Source organism: Penicillium subrubescens (genome assembly GCF_028828155.1).
Source record: "Penicillium subrubescens strain IBT 31985 chromosome Unknown utg000002l_segment0_segment0, whole genome shotgun sequence".
Lineage (NCBI taxonomy): Eukaryota > Fungi > Ascomycota > Eurotiomycetes > Eurotiales > Aspergillaceae > Penicillium > Penicillium subrubescens.
The window spans coordinates 3,583,981-3,596,124 of NW_026643152.1; the positions used below are offsets into that span (position 1 = coordinate 3,583,981).

Genomic DNA, 12,144 nt, shown 5'->3' on the forward strand with positions numbered 1-12,144 from the left:
ATCGACCATCCCGATCAACCATCCCCGCACGAACCAACAATAAGAGCTTCATTCACCCTCTCAACTTGGTCAAAGATACATCGACATCGAGAGAGATCAAAATGTCCAAGGCAGTATACATCTCAACCATTGATGGCAAGCCTGGCAAGCCCGGCCAGGTCTACTATCCCCTCACCTTGCGCACCCTGCCCCAGCCTTCCCCGCAGGGGCGAGAGCTGCTTGTGAGGCTGACCGCCGCCTCCCTCAACCACCGCGACCTCTTCCTCCGCCAGCACCTATACCCCGGCGTGACATTCGATGTTCCCCTCCTTGCAGATGGTGTTGGTATTGTGGTTGGTGCCGGCCCCAACGTGTCCAATGCCGACAAATGGCAGGGCAAGCGCGTCATTCTGAACCCGGGTGTTGGCTGGAAAGACTGCCCCGATGGGCCGGAGGAGGCAACTGGATATCGGATTATGGGAGGCACCAAGTTCTATGATAAGGGCACTCTACAAGAGTACATTACCATTGATGAGTCGGAGGTTGAAGAGGCACCTGCCCATCTCTCCGACGCGGAGGCTGCAGCCCTGCCCCTGACGGGATTGACTGGATGGAGAGCCTTGGTCTCCAAGGCTGGCGAGAGGAACTCCAAGGACGGCGCTGCTATCTTGGTCACGGGTATTGGCGGTGGTGTCGCATTGATGGTGCTTCGATTTGCGGTCGCTCGCGGGGCTCATGTTTTCGTGACAAGCTCTAGCCAGGAGAAGATCCAGAAGGCGATTGAGCTTGGCGCTGCTGGCGGCGTGAGTTATAAAGAAGAAGGATGGGATAAGAAGCTGCTGGGTATGCTTCCCTCTGGCAAGAAGAACTTTGATGCCATCATCGACGGTGCCGGTGGTGATGCAATTGAGAAGGCTGCTCGGCTACTCAAGGTAAGTGACAGATCATGCAAAACAATGCTTGCGAGCGACTATATTTCTCGGTAACAGTAACTGACAAGCGTGAACAGGCTGGTGGTGTTCTCTCCGTCTACGGCATGACCGTCTCCCCAAAGATGCCATTCACGATGCAGACTGTGCTGAAGAATATCGATGTCCGTGGCTCCACCATGGGCTCGCGCAAAGAATTCAAGGAAATGGTCGATTTTGTGGCTGCCAACAAAATTCAACCCGTTGTATCGCGAGTGCTAAGGACCGACATCGATGACCTTTCTGCCATCGATGGGCTCTTCGAGGACATGAAGCAAGGCACGCAATTCGGAAAACTGGTTGTTGAATTTGGGAAAGCCTCGGGCAGCAAGCTGTAAATCTAGCAGAATAAGATGACGACCCTTTGACGAGATAAACGAAGATGAAAATGCATTCCGTGAAAACTGAGGAGATTGAGAGTTGAGGTTGGCGGGTGTCAACGAGTGTTCGCGCCTTCCTTTCTTGGGCTTCACTTCTATCATCATCTCCGTCGTGCCTTCTATATCTTGTTCATCCTCATCTTCCATTAAGACCATCACTCTCACTGCTCATAGTGGCATACACCTCTCATCAGAAAGGGCAGGCTGCATTTGATCCTTGTTCTTTCTTCCTCCACTCATCTCTCACAGTCCCAATTCATCATGAGCACCACTAACAAGCCTACTCCGGGGGAGTCACCCCGTCCGCAGTCTAAAGGAACTGGTTCTGCGTTGATGGCCGGCAGTCTTGTCAAGCCCCCATACAATCCTTACGCCTGGTTCGAAGGGGACAACCTGGTACGTACTACAAGAATCGACGCCATCATCATGTTGTGTTACATGCTAACTTCGAGCATCTAGAGCCCTACCCAAGCAGCTCTGCGCATGTCGAACGAGCATCTTGAACGCCGTCTCATCAAGCTGCAGGTTAACTCGGCCCGTCTTCAGCGAGAGCTCTTGCTCCTCCAGCAGCACATCAAGGAATTCCATCACCCACTGTTCGAAACCTGGGAGGCAGACATTTTGACTCGTTTCATCGAGGTTGCCCACGCTTATCAGGCCCGGAAGTTAGCGACAGGAGTCTCTATTGGCGAGGACAATGTTGCTGAACGTGAGTGTATCTCACGCGGGTATGTCAATGCCGCGAAGCATGTTGAGGAAGAGACCGTGGAAAGACTTGGTCTCTCGGAGAAATACCATCAGGCGCTCCTCCGATACGAAGAGGTAAGGTTTGCTTCCGGATCTCCCAGTCTTCTCTAAGGGTGTGGGATTTCGGAGAATCCATCGTTACTTTTCTGCATTTGCTCACACATAGAACAGGTCGCGGCCTATCGAAGCCCGAACCCATTCCAAACTGAGACGCCCTTTGCGAGATGGCTGATCGAGGAGAAGGAGAATCGACCGGAAAAGTACGCCTTCTGGTCGAAGCTCTACCCCGTCTGCTATGGTCGCTCGGTCGAAAGGAGCGCTTCCATGTTTTAAGCGACCTTTGTCTCTCTCTCTCTCTCTCGGTCTGGTATTTCTTTCGGAGTTTGGGTCGGGGCAACAAAGGAGTCGGGCATTCATGGGATACCGGCGTCATCTAGGCAGAAGGGGGGATACGGCGTCTTCTTTTCGGGTGTCATGGTCATCGTCCTGCGTTGCTTTTTCTTTTTCTTCATCTCTCAGTCAGCGACAGTCCCTGCTTCATTTCAGGTTGACATACATGTGCGGAGTGGAAATCCTTAGGTGACCCATAGGGACTTGGATAGTGGACAGACCGCTTCAATCTCCATCAATTCCTCTGACTTGCGGCTCACATTGTCGTTGTCCAAGTATACCGCCACCCGCAATGTCTTCTCGTCGGTAGTTCACATAGGCTCAGCTAGTAGCGTAGCCCACGTTTCTTTTTGGTAGATAGATCGCCCCAGATAAGCTGTTACTGTTACATCGGCTCGAACTTCAGATCCAAAAAAAAAAAAAAGCTTCAGACCGCTAGAAAGCCAAAAAGTCAGGCTAAGATGCACAGCCTCATCGTGCATCGTCATCGCTATAACCACATCTTATTCGTGTAGGGCTACGTCGATCAGCCCAACCAAGCACACCCAACATGCCCAGCATGCCTTAACTTCCACAAGTGTCCAGCTAAACCCAGATTTATCCTCCCAAAAATAAGGGGGAATCCACTAAGGCGCTTTATTGGGCAACGTTACGCTGTCGAGTAACTTAACTTAGCTCTAAGCTATTTTCGATCTACCGAGCAAAGCATCACCAACTAATCACGTCTGAGAACCTTCGTCGGAACCCGCAAAAAAAAAGAAAGAAAGAACACACGGCCCAAAACTAAGACCATCAGCTGTCACCGTTACAGGCGATCCTGCCAAAGTATCCCCAGATATCCCGGATATCCCAGATAGCCCGGCTAAAAAAGAAAATTTTGAGTTCGCTCTACCGGCTAAGAATAGAATCTGAGCTTTTGCCCTGGCCGTGTCGCTGTCCCCCTTATCCCGCTTTAGGGATCGACTGAGACAGACGGATGTCTCACGAGTAACGGCCCAAGCTAGCTACTTTTGCGCTTTGCATACCTTTGCAGGCGACTGGTGAATTGTCAATCACTTAGTCATAGTGAGTTCAGGATGACCTAAGTATAGGTGACCGTACCCTAGTAGGCACTGGCAGACTGGCAGTAAGTGTTTGATGCGCCGTGCCAACCTTAGGGTTATCCGGAAGAGGAGCGTCGAGGCTGAAGCCCAATAACAAGCCACAGTTCGTGGGGCCGATTCAGGGTTCCCGATTCGTCCCGGCTCGGTTAGGTTCCGAAGCCTTCATGTTTGGCTTTTGATGGTTGCTTTTACAGTTGACGATAATATTCATGATATACTGTTGATGGTGATGTCGTCGGCTTGTGAGAGAATAGTCCCATTTCCAAATGTATACCGTTTAAGCGAGGGTCCTGCATATTCCAATCTTGCACTATCCAATCAATGCGCCTAATCGCTCCTCTTTTTGAAGATTTTTCTCTGGTTCCTCATTCTCCATCTTGTCCTCGCTTCGCTCGTTTTGACCTTCGCTTCAAGCAAGGATAGAGCTTATGAGAAGTCCGCTACGGTAACCCGATTAGTACTTCGCAGGATCCCCTCGCAGGGCGGCCGTGCGATTGCATTGTTCAGTCATTGTGATCCGGTTATGCTAGTTATGGATATTTCTACTAAAAAGCTGTTAAGGCCGAGGTTCAAGGGCGGACTTGGCACCGATTTCGTCCCACAGGAACCTCCGCACATTGGAACTTACGGATAGAATGGGGCACGAAATGGAGACACTCTGGGACTGCTGCCTACCTTGGCAGAAAAGATTCAATGAAACTTGGCAACAACAACTTGGATAGTGCATCACGATTCGCGCAGACTCCAGAAAAAGAGGGTCGATAGATCACCGTTCCACCACTCCATGCTTCTTGCAGGAAAGGGAGGGGTTTTACCTTTGGAAGTCAACCGCTGAATCTGCTGTTGTTGTTAGTCAGGGTCCGAGAGGAGAACAAAAGGAAAAGAAAAAGTGGGCTGTGGATGCTCGGGTCCGACATTGATGGAGAAGCAACTACGGAGTAAACCAATCTGATGTGATAGGAGAACCTGCCATAGAAAAGCCTCCAAAGTAAACGCCGTCATTGGACAATTGTAATAGCGCACACCACGGACCGAGTAGCGTGTCTCCTCGATTTGGTAAAGACGCAGAAGGAGGCAGGACGGACTCCGGAGTAGATTTGCATCCCGAGGTCCCGACAGGCGAGAAGGATTGGAATTGGTCCTCTCCACTTGCTGTGGGCGAGTTATGGCTCCACTGGGAGGATCGGTTAGCTTGGTATTTTTTTTGTTTGTGTGGAATGCGGAAATCTGCTCCACCACGTTTTTGCTGGTGCGGGAGAATATCGTACCGTCTCTTATCGATCTTTGGGGGCCACCTTCGAATATTGAGCGGAATCAGATGGGAAGTACCGTAGAAGTGCGGAACCGCAATACCGTGGTTTAAGGCGGCAGTGCAAGTGCCTTGATGGAGCTTGGAGACTGAATTGGAGGAGATACTGTATAGACAATGTCGGCGATTGATTGAGGGATCAGCGAGACGGCAGCGCGATTTTTCCAGACAATAGTTCGCATCAGACCAGTTTCCATGCGTTTCGACCGGGAGATCCTGGTTCAAAGTCGACCACAGCGGTCCTGTTTTCTCCTTTTGGGGGAACTTCGGCGCAAAAGACGGTTGAAGGCTTAAACTGATTCCATAAACTTGAAACGGCCGTAACTCGGCGGAGGTTTCAAGCGTGGCCGATCGAAGCCGATCGCACGAACTGATTGAAGGTTTATCAATCGGGCGGAAGATACCAAAGTTTATTCTTCTCACCTTGCGACTAAGTTACTAGCTTTCTAGAAATCGGTAAATTCTACCGAATTGTACGATCGGGTAATTAGTTTGGCTTTGTTAGTGTCGTTTGAAGACAGTTTCTTGGGGTGAATTTTCTCCGCAAGTTGCGATAGCGCTTGCAGGGATATATATCCTGACGTATGCTAACTCGCATCGGGGTAAGGTAACTTTGCCGATCAGCATCGCGCGGATGTGACCCTACCTCAACAACCGGTATTTCAAGACCTTACCAATTTTCATAATGCAAGTATCAGCATCATAAAGAAGATTACTCTATCAGAGACTATACATAGGGTATGTCAAAATATCCATCATTGAAAGTATGGTGGTTGCCCACTCTTAAATCGGATCGACACCTTCAATCAACTAGTCTATTTCTGCCTCAGACGAGAAAAGCACACAGACGCAGGATTTATGTCTCACTGCCCCTGAGCTATCCATATTCGGCCTCCAACCATGATTATAAACACCCTATAAGGAAGGTCAATATGCTTACGCAGGCTGCCACTTATTTTAACTTCTTTAACTTCTTGGTAGCGTGCCCTAAAGACCCGACCCGGAATTTGGAACGTGGGAGAGTTAGGCTTAGCAGTGCCCCTCCTCAACTGAAGCCATTAGCCAAGATCGTCATCGAGTAGTTAAGTATCGAATCAGCACGGATTACCGAAGAGGAGCTCCATGTGGGCGGTAGTGTCCTTTCTGGCACCACCGTTCCCACTACTGTTAGCTCGCCCACGCTTTGAGCATGATTTGCACCTTTCTTTTAGGTCTCCAACCAGGATAGGGATGGGATCGTCGCTGTTGAAGCGGGTGGCGTCTGGTCTACGAGCTGAGTGGCCCTGAATAATCGTATCTCTAAGTATATCTTGAGAGCTGTGGTGGTGAAACCCTTCCTATGACCTTGCTCTCGGCGACACACTCAGACCCCGACCAGGAGCGGTCCTGATTCAGGTACGAAAAGGGGCTCAGAGACAATTCGGGAGTCTGTCAATGACCGCGTCGTGGGGAAACGCAATTCCTGGGCTAAGCTAGTGGCAGATGGAAGTTTGTCACCCGTATGATATTGTTAGAGATATTGACCGGACAATAATTCTGCTATGAAGTGTAGAGTTATCAATACTAGCTACGCTCTGATCTTGAATACAGAGATAGAAGATATCACCAAACTAGATCCATGTTCACCGCAACTTCCTGCAGGATTCATCGGGCGGGTCAAGTCACGCAATACCCAATCTCTTGCAGGACTAGATTAAAGTCGGTCATCAATATCAACAACCCCCAACGAAGTTACGGACAAAGTAGGTGGCGTATCTGTAATCAACCGGAAGTCGTCCGGGACTATCATTCGTGGCTTGAAGCCATTGCTGTGTTTTCCTAAAGGAGTAGGTTCCAGCTCACCCAACACCAAAGCTAGCACTAAATGGACAAGGAGCTTTACCTAGAGAGAATGACAGATATGATCTATGGACACATAATCGTTCTATATCCATAACGTTTCTCCTTATGGCTTAACTACCGAATATCAGACGATGAAGTGTGGAGGTGACCTCCAGCGCCCGAGTTCCGCAATGACCACGCGAGCATATCTGACACTCTGAGTGGTCAAGGCGCAGGAACCCCTACTGTACTGTTAAAGATTACAATCAATTCAAATGAGATGTTACTTTCAGAAACCTCGAAATATGGAGATATCCTCCCGAGCAGTCTCATTTCCCAGAGAAGAGCTGGGTGCCCTACTCACCAGGCCACCAGTTGGGCACAGCCCAAGGCCCCAATCCCAAATTCAATAGAAGTACCACGGACTGTAAGGTGTGGCTGCGTAACTGGAACCATTAACCCTGAAGAGGATATCGAGGGATCCACTGTACCAAAGATGGTGATGTGCAAGCTCTATGAGCCTTGAGCTACGATCATATGTGCTGCGAGAAGCTCACATTCCTTCCATCACCCCTCGAGACGAGGCCAGCAATCAATGAGAGTCATAGACTATGATCCTGTCGTTTGATTCGGGTACAAAGGCAGTAAGGGTTCTGGCTAGGGTAGATCATGGTTTCAGTCTAATCACCACAGCCGCCACTCTCCCATCCGGGTTTCGATGCAAGGCTCCCGTCGAGGAGGTGTTGGCCCTTGGAAAAGAAATACTATTGAGATTAAGATTAAGATCGATCTCCCCTTGGAAAATCTAATGATTGCGGAAGGAGCTTCTTGATAGACTGTACCTGCATAGTATGTCAAAATGCAGGTACAAAGTAGATGGACTATTTCATACATACGTCCCAGCCATCTCGATTTTTTGTCACTAGATAAACTTATTAGTTTCCCCCCGTGCCTGCACAGCACGAAATAATGCATACAATAATTGCTGTACATATTGACTTGCAGCAAACCATGAAATTAAGTTAGCAGGCATAGCAATAGCGCCAAAGATTAACCTTACGGGTGGAGCATTATGTGCTAACAAAAATCCTAATCCGGAGTCGCCGTAGGTAGTATATTTGGAAAATTTTAAACAGGATCCTCAATCATAATGTAATATTGACCAACACAAACTCACTAATTGGACCTCCAATCAACGACGTAAAAAGGCACAGAGAAAGAATAGCCTCCGTACTCCATATTAGCCCTAGTCCACTGCAGAAACAAGCACACCGCACCATACTATCAGTCCGGAGAAGCCTCAAGAAGGTTGATGCTCCGAAACCTTGAAAGGCTTGCTTGTACCAAGTTGGACGACGGGTGGGTCTACCTTCTCTTTCTGCTCTTCCCTTTTGTACCTTTCCATCCAGTCCGATTGTCTTGATCAGCGGGACGTGCCAGCGGAAACCGGTTAGTGTCTGAACCAGGCGAATCGGGATATTTTCGTGCCTGGAGGAATAATGGCGCGAATCGCGATTGCAAGGGTGATTTTGAATAACGTCACTCGTTTGAAGGGGTTTTTTTCGAGGAGACTTTTTTTGGCTCTTGTTTGGTGCGGTTGGTTGGTGGGTAAAGCTCAAGCCCCGAGGATTGGTCGATCAGAAGGGGGAAGTACAAACGCCCCTGGAACAGGGGATGGGATGGTCCCTTAGTCCCTTCGGCTTGGAGATCAAACACTAACTGACAATTCAGTGTGTGTTCGTCCTAATCAATTGGTTGACTTCACGAAGTAATCAAATTGAATTTCCAAGGGATGGGCTTTGATATCGAGGGGGCTGTTATCGGCTTTCTCTCTCCTTGCCGGGAGGGGTGGTTGGGAGTTGATTGCCGGGGATGAAGGTTCAACCTAAACTTTTACTGTATTCAGGAAGAGATTCGATCGCAAAAGCAACCAAAATGGACAATTATTTGATCATCACTACGAAAAAGGTAAGGCCCTACGAGTACGGATCCTTGATCGGAGAGTGATCGTTGTGAAGGAGTGTCAGAGCTGGGGATGATGGTACCAACCGGCTTCAGGTACATACACTACTACAGTAACCATCTAAAGCCAGCGATTGGCGATCAAAAGGATCCCAAGTTTCGCCCGACGGATTTCGCTGATCATTGCGATCCACCGGTCGCTTTAACCCGATGATCGAGAAGCGCAAGTAGCACAGGTACCTGGCGGTAGCAAACCGTATCTCGTCTACAGAGCTGGAATAAAGGAGCCTAGCACAAGGACCCAAGGACCAGGGACCGACCGGACCGACTACCGCTCCAGGACTTCGCCTACACTCCGAATTGGGAGAATGTTGAGTAGTCATTGGAAATAATTGGAATCTTGAAATCCTGGATACCTACAGCGCCCACCCCGAAAACTCCACTACGGCCCATAAAATCATCAATTCTACCACACAAAACGCTCCCTTTTTTAGTATAGCCCGGTGTCCACTACGGACGTCTTTAACGTGGCAAAAGCGCGGAGTCGGGAACCAGACGGGTGCTTCGAGTGGAAACAAGAGGTACTATAGTTATTACATATCTTATCCTTATTCGAGGGAGATTGGATCCATCGCCTGTCAGGGTCATGTTTTTTCATCTTGTTTGCATAAATGCAAGAAAGGGGTCCTCGGCATCGTGGTGGCTGGCAATGGGGACTCTCCCCGAGCCGTTAAGCTTGGTTCGCAAGATCTGCTAGTGAAAGAATATTCGCCGGACAGAGTTACATAACCATTGTTAATTGTTACAAAGTCTAATGCGATTGGGCTAATTGCGCCAGGGAGCCAGTCATTTACTGCAGCTGGTCTGTTTTTTTCCCCGAAGAGATCTGCGATCCTTACCTGAAAATGACCTCATTTAGGGTTTAAACCATCGAGGAGATTTCTTTTATGCTCGGAACCTTTGCACAGGTGGGACGGAGTAATTTGCAGTGTTTTTTCTTCCGCTGACTGTACACTTTTTCAGGCCTCACATTGGACATCGACACCAGCCACACGCCCCTTTGGTAGACCAACCACTATTATTACAGCCTCATGATCATCGCTCTTCAATGTACGGAGGCTAGTACTAGTCCTCCCTAGATAATCTAATAACAATCCCTAGATAAGCCACTAGTAGACTACATGTTCATGCAACACTCGAGGCTCGGGTAATTTCATCTCGAAGATCGCCGTCTGGGGGACCGCCACGATCGACAGAACCAGGGTTTGTTAGGCGTGAGCCGTTAGGATAGCAATTGGGTGTGATGCGACGTCCACTCATACCAATTCTATGCAGAATACGAACTTCTCGTCGAATACGAGATCCTGAACAACTCAAAAACAGAGCAAAAAACGTGTTTCGGTACAGTACAGAGCTTGTCAGTGTCAGTGCTTACAGACGAATCGATGTCCCGGGCTCCGCACGTTCTGGAAATAGAAATGTGTGCAGAGTGCAGAGTGCAGAGAACGAGCAACAAGCTAAGGTCGCAGTGCAGAGTGGGAATGATACCGTTTCGTTGGCAGGGATCCAAGGGGGGGCAGGGATCCTGTAGGGTTTGGTGCGGTGGGGCAAAGGTGGGAGACTGGGAGGTGGTTGGAGCAACTTGGGAGGTTTGGAGGTTTTAGTGGTAAGAAAGTGCCCAAAAGGGTTTAGGGTGTTTGGTCAGTCTCCAATCAGACTCGTTGCACCCTTGCATAAGTCAGGCCACCGGGTCCCGTGAGCTGTAAGGTGTACTATGTTTAGATGTTTAGCTTTCCATTGTCCGATTTTTGGTTTCTGGGTTCTGCCCTGCGACACTGCGAATGGGATGTGAGTACGGAGTAGAGTCTTATTCTATACTTGGGTATAGACGTATGCTTCTTTGAGAAAATGGATACTCGAGAATATCGGCCTCATTAATAGAATGATTCAGAGGGAGATTGATCCTTCGCCCAGAGAATGGTTTAGCGATGGTCACCGCTCCTTCATCGACAAGATCAGAAGTTGTCCTTTTACCTACTTAGTCCTAGCTCCTACCTAGGTAGTCCGACCAAACCTGACTAACCTACTGTACGATAGACTCGGTACGGTAAAGCTAGGACGAAACCAAGATTGGGGTCACCCAAGGTGAGGACAGACCCTCGTCAAGGTTTATGCCATTGCTCAAAGGGGAAATATCCGGGGTTTGCTAGCGAGCATTCGGGGAGATGTGTAGCGAGCCTCTGATCGGTGTGATGTAAACAACACGCAGTCGTTGGTCGCAAAAAGAAAAAAAGCTCTCGTGAGACTGCCACCTCGTGTGAGAATATGCAGTCAAAAATCCGTCTGTCCTCTATGTACTCCGCATCTGTTGGTCATCACCATGGCTGCTTTTTTTTTCTCTCCCTCGAGGGGGCGTCCTGCGCGTGAGGGATCGAATACATAATGGATGACCCGCATGATGGCATAGTGACCCACGAGGCCAGTGAAAGAAGGGCGCTGGTCGGCCGAGCCGGTGATCGCAGGGGGAAGAAAGACTTCGAGAGCCAATGACTGTGGCTAGGGTGATCCGCGAGTGGAGACTGACTGGTCCATAGTTAAAGGAGAGGGTGCTGAAAAGGATCAGGATAGATGGAATGATATCTAGTAATGGCGATAAAGAATAAAGAAAAGATCGTGGCAAAGAGATTCAGGTATGAATAATTGATGAATAATCACGGGCAATAACTAAGTTATAGAACTACTACTTCTTGACTAAAAGTCATGAAGTTCTTGCAAATGCAGGGTCTTCTGCCCCGTTAAGGGTGGCTTGAGCCGGAGGAGTAAAGGCGTGGGAGGAGGAGGCTGGGCTTTGGGAAAATCCTCCACTAGTTTGGAGTCGACCCAAGGGACAGGCCCTGTCCTTTCGCCAAGTCTCAAGATCCAATCCAAGTCTTAGGTAAGGGCCAAGCGCACTTGGAGCTTCCCTTTACCAGTGGCTCGCATTTAGCACCGAGTTAAGCAATCACTTCGTCTGTAGCTAACAGTAATCATGCTCCGGTTTTCCCGACCATAAAGTCCATCCACGCTTCCAGTGGCACACAACAGCCGGGAGCTGGATGGAACGGGCTAAGATGTCCTCAGCTTAGGGCGGGAGCTAGAGCTGCTTGGGATAGCTAGCTGCTAATTATACCAGCAGTAAGCAAGTTGACAATGCTGATTGGCAGTCAATCCTACCGTAGGATGGCCTCGGAAGACTAACGAAATCGATGATTGGGCGTAGGTAGAGGAAGAAACAACAGCTGTTGACCTGGATAGCGTTACAATCTTTCCGCTTTTTGCCCTCTGTTTGGGGTGTTTATTGTTTTTTTACGGGGTGAGTGCCTGTCCTAAGGGCCTTACATCCAATCTGTGAATACCTAGTACTAGTACTCAATACTAGGGGGTATCCTTGAGGTTGGGCTGTGTAAAGGGCATTGAACCGGATAAGTGAGGGTAATTTCGGTAGT

At 49.1% G+C, this 12,144-nt stretch overlaps 2 protein-coding genes across 2 annotated transcripts; both read left to right on the forward strand.

The window, feature by feature from the left end:
- Positions 1-101: 101 nt before the first annotated feature.
- N7473_002665 (putative alcohol dehydrogenase) lies at positions 102-1,285 on the forward strand (the record flags this gene model as incomplete). The annotated part of the gene is made up of 2 exons (XM_057148605.1): positions 102-911; positions 989-1,285. The coding sequence occupies 2 exons, from the start codon at positions 102-104 to the stop codon at positions 1,283-1,285; spliced, it is 1,107 nt and encodes a 368-aa protein (XP_057012259.1).
- A 303-nt stretch (positions 1,286-1,588) lies between these two features.
- Positions 1,589-2,407, forward strand: N7473_002666 (uncharacterized protein; the record flags this gene model as incomplete). Its single annotated transcript, XM_057148606.1, has 3 exons — positions 1,589-1,723; positions 1,787-2,149; positions 2,246-2,407. 3 exons carry the CDS (start codon positions 1,589-1,591, stop codon positions 2,405-2,407), a joined length of 660 nt encoding a protein of 219 aa, XP_057012260.1.
- Positions 2,408-12,144: the final 9,737 nt, after the last annotated feature.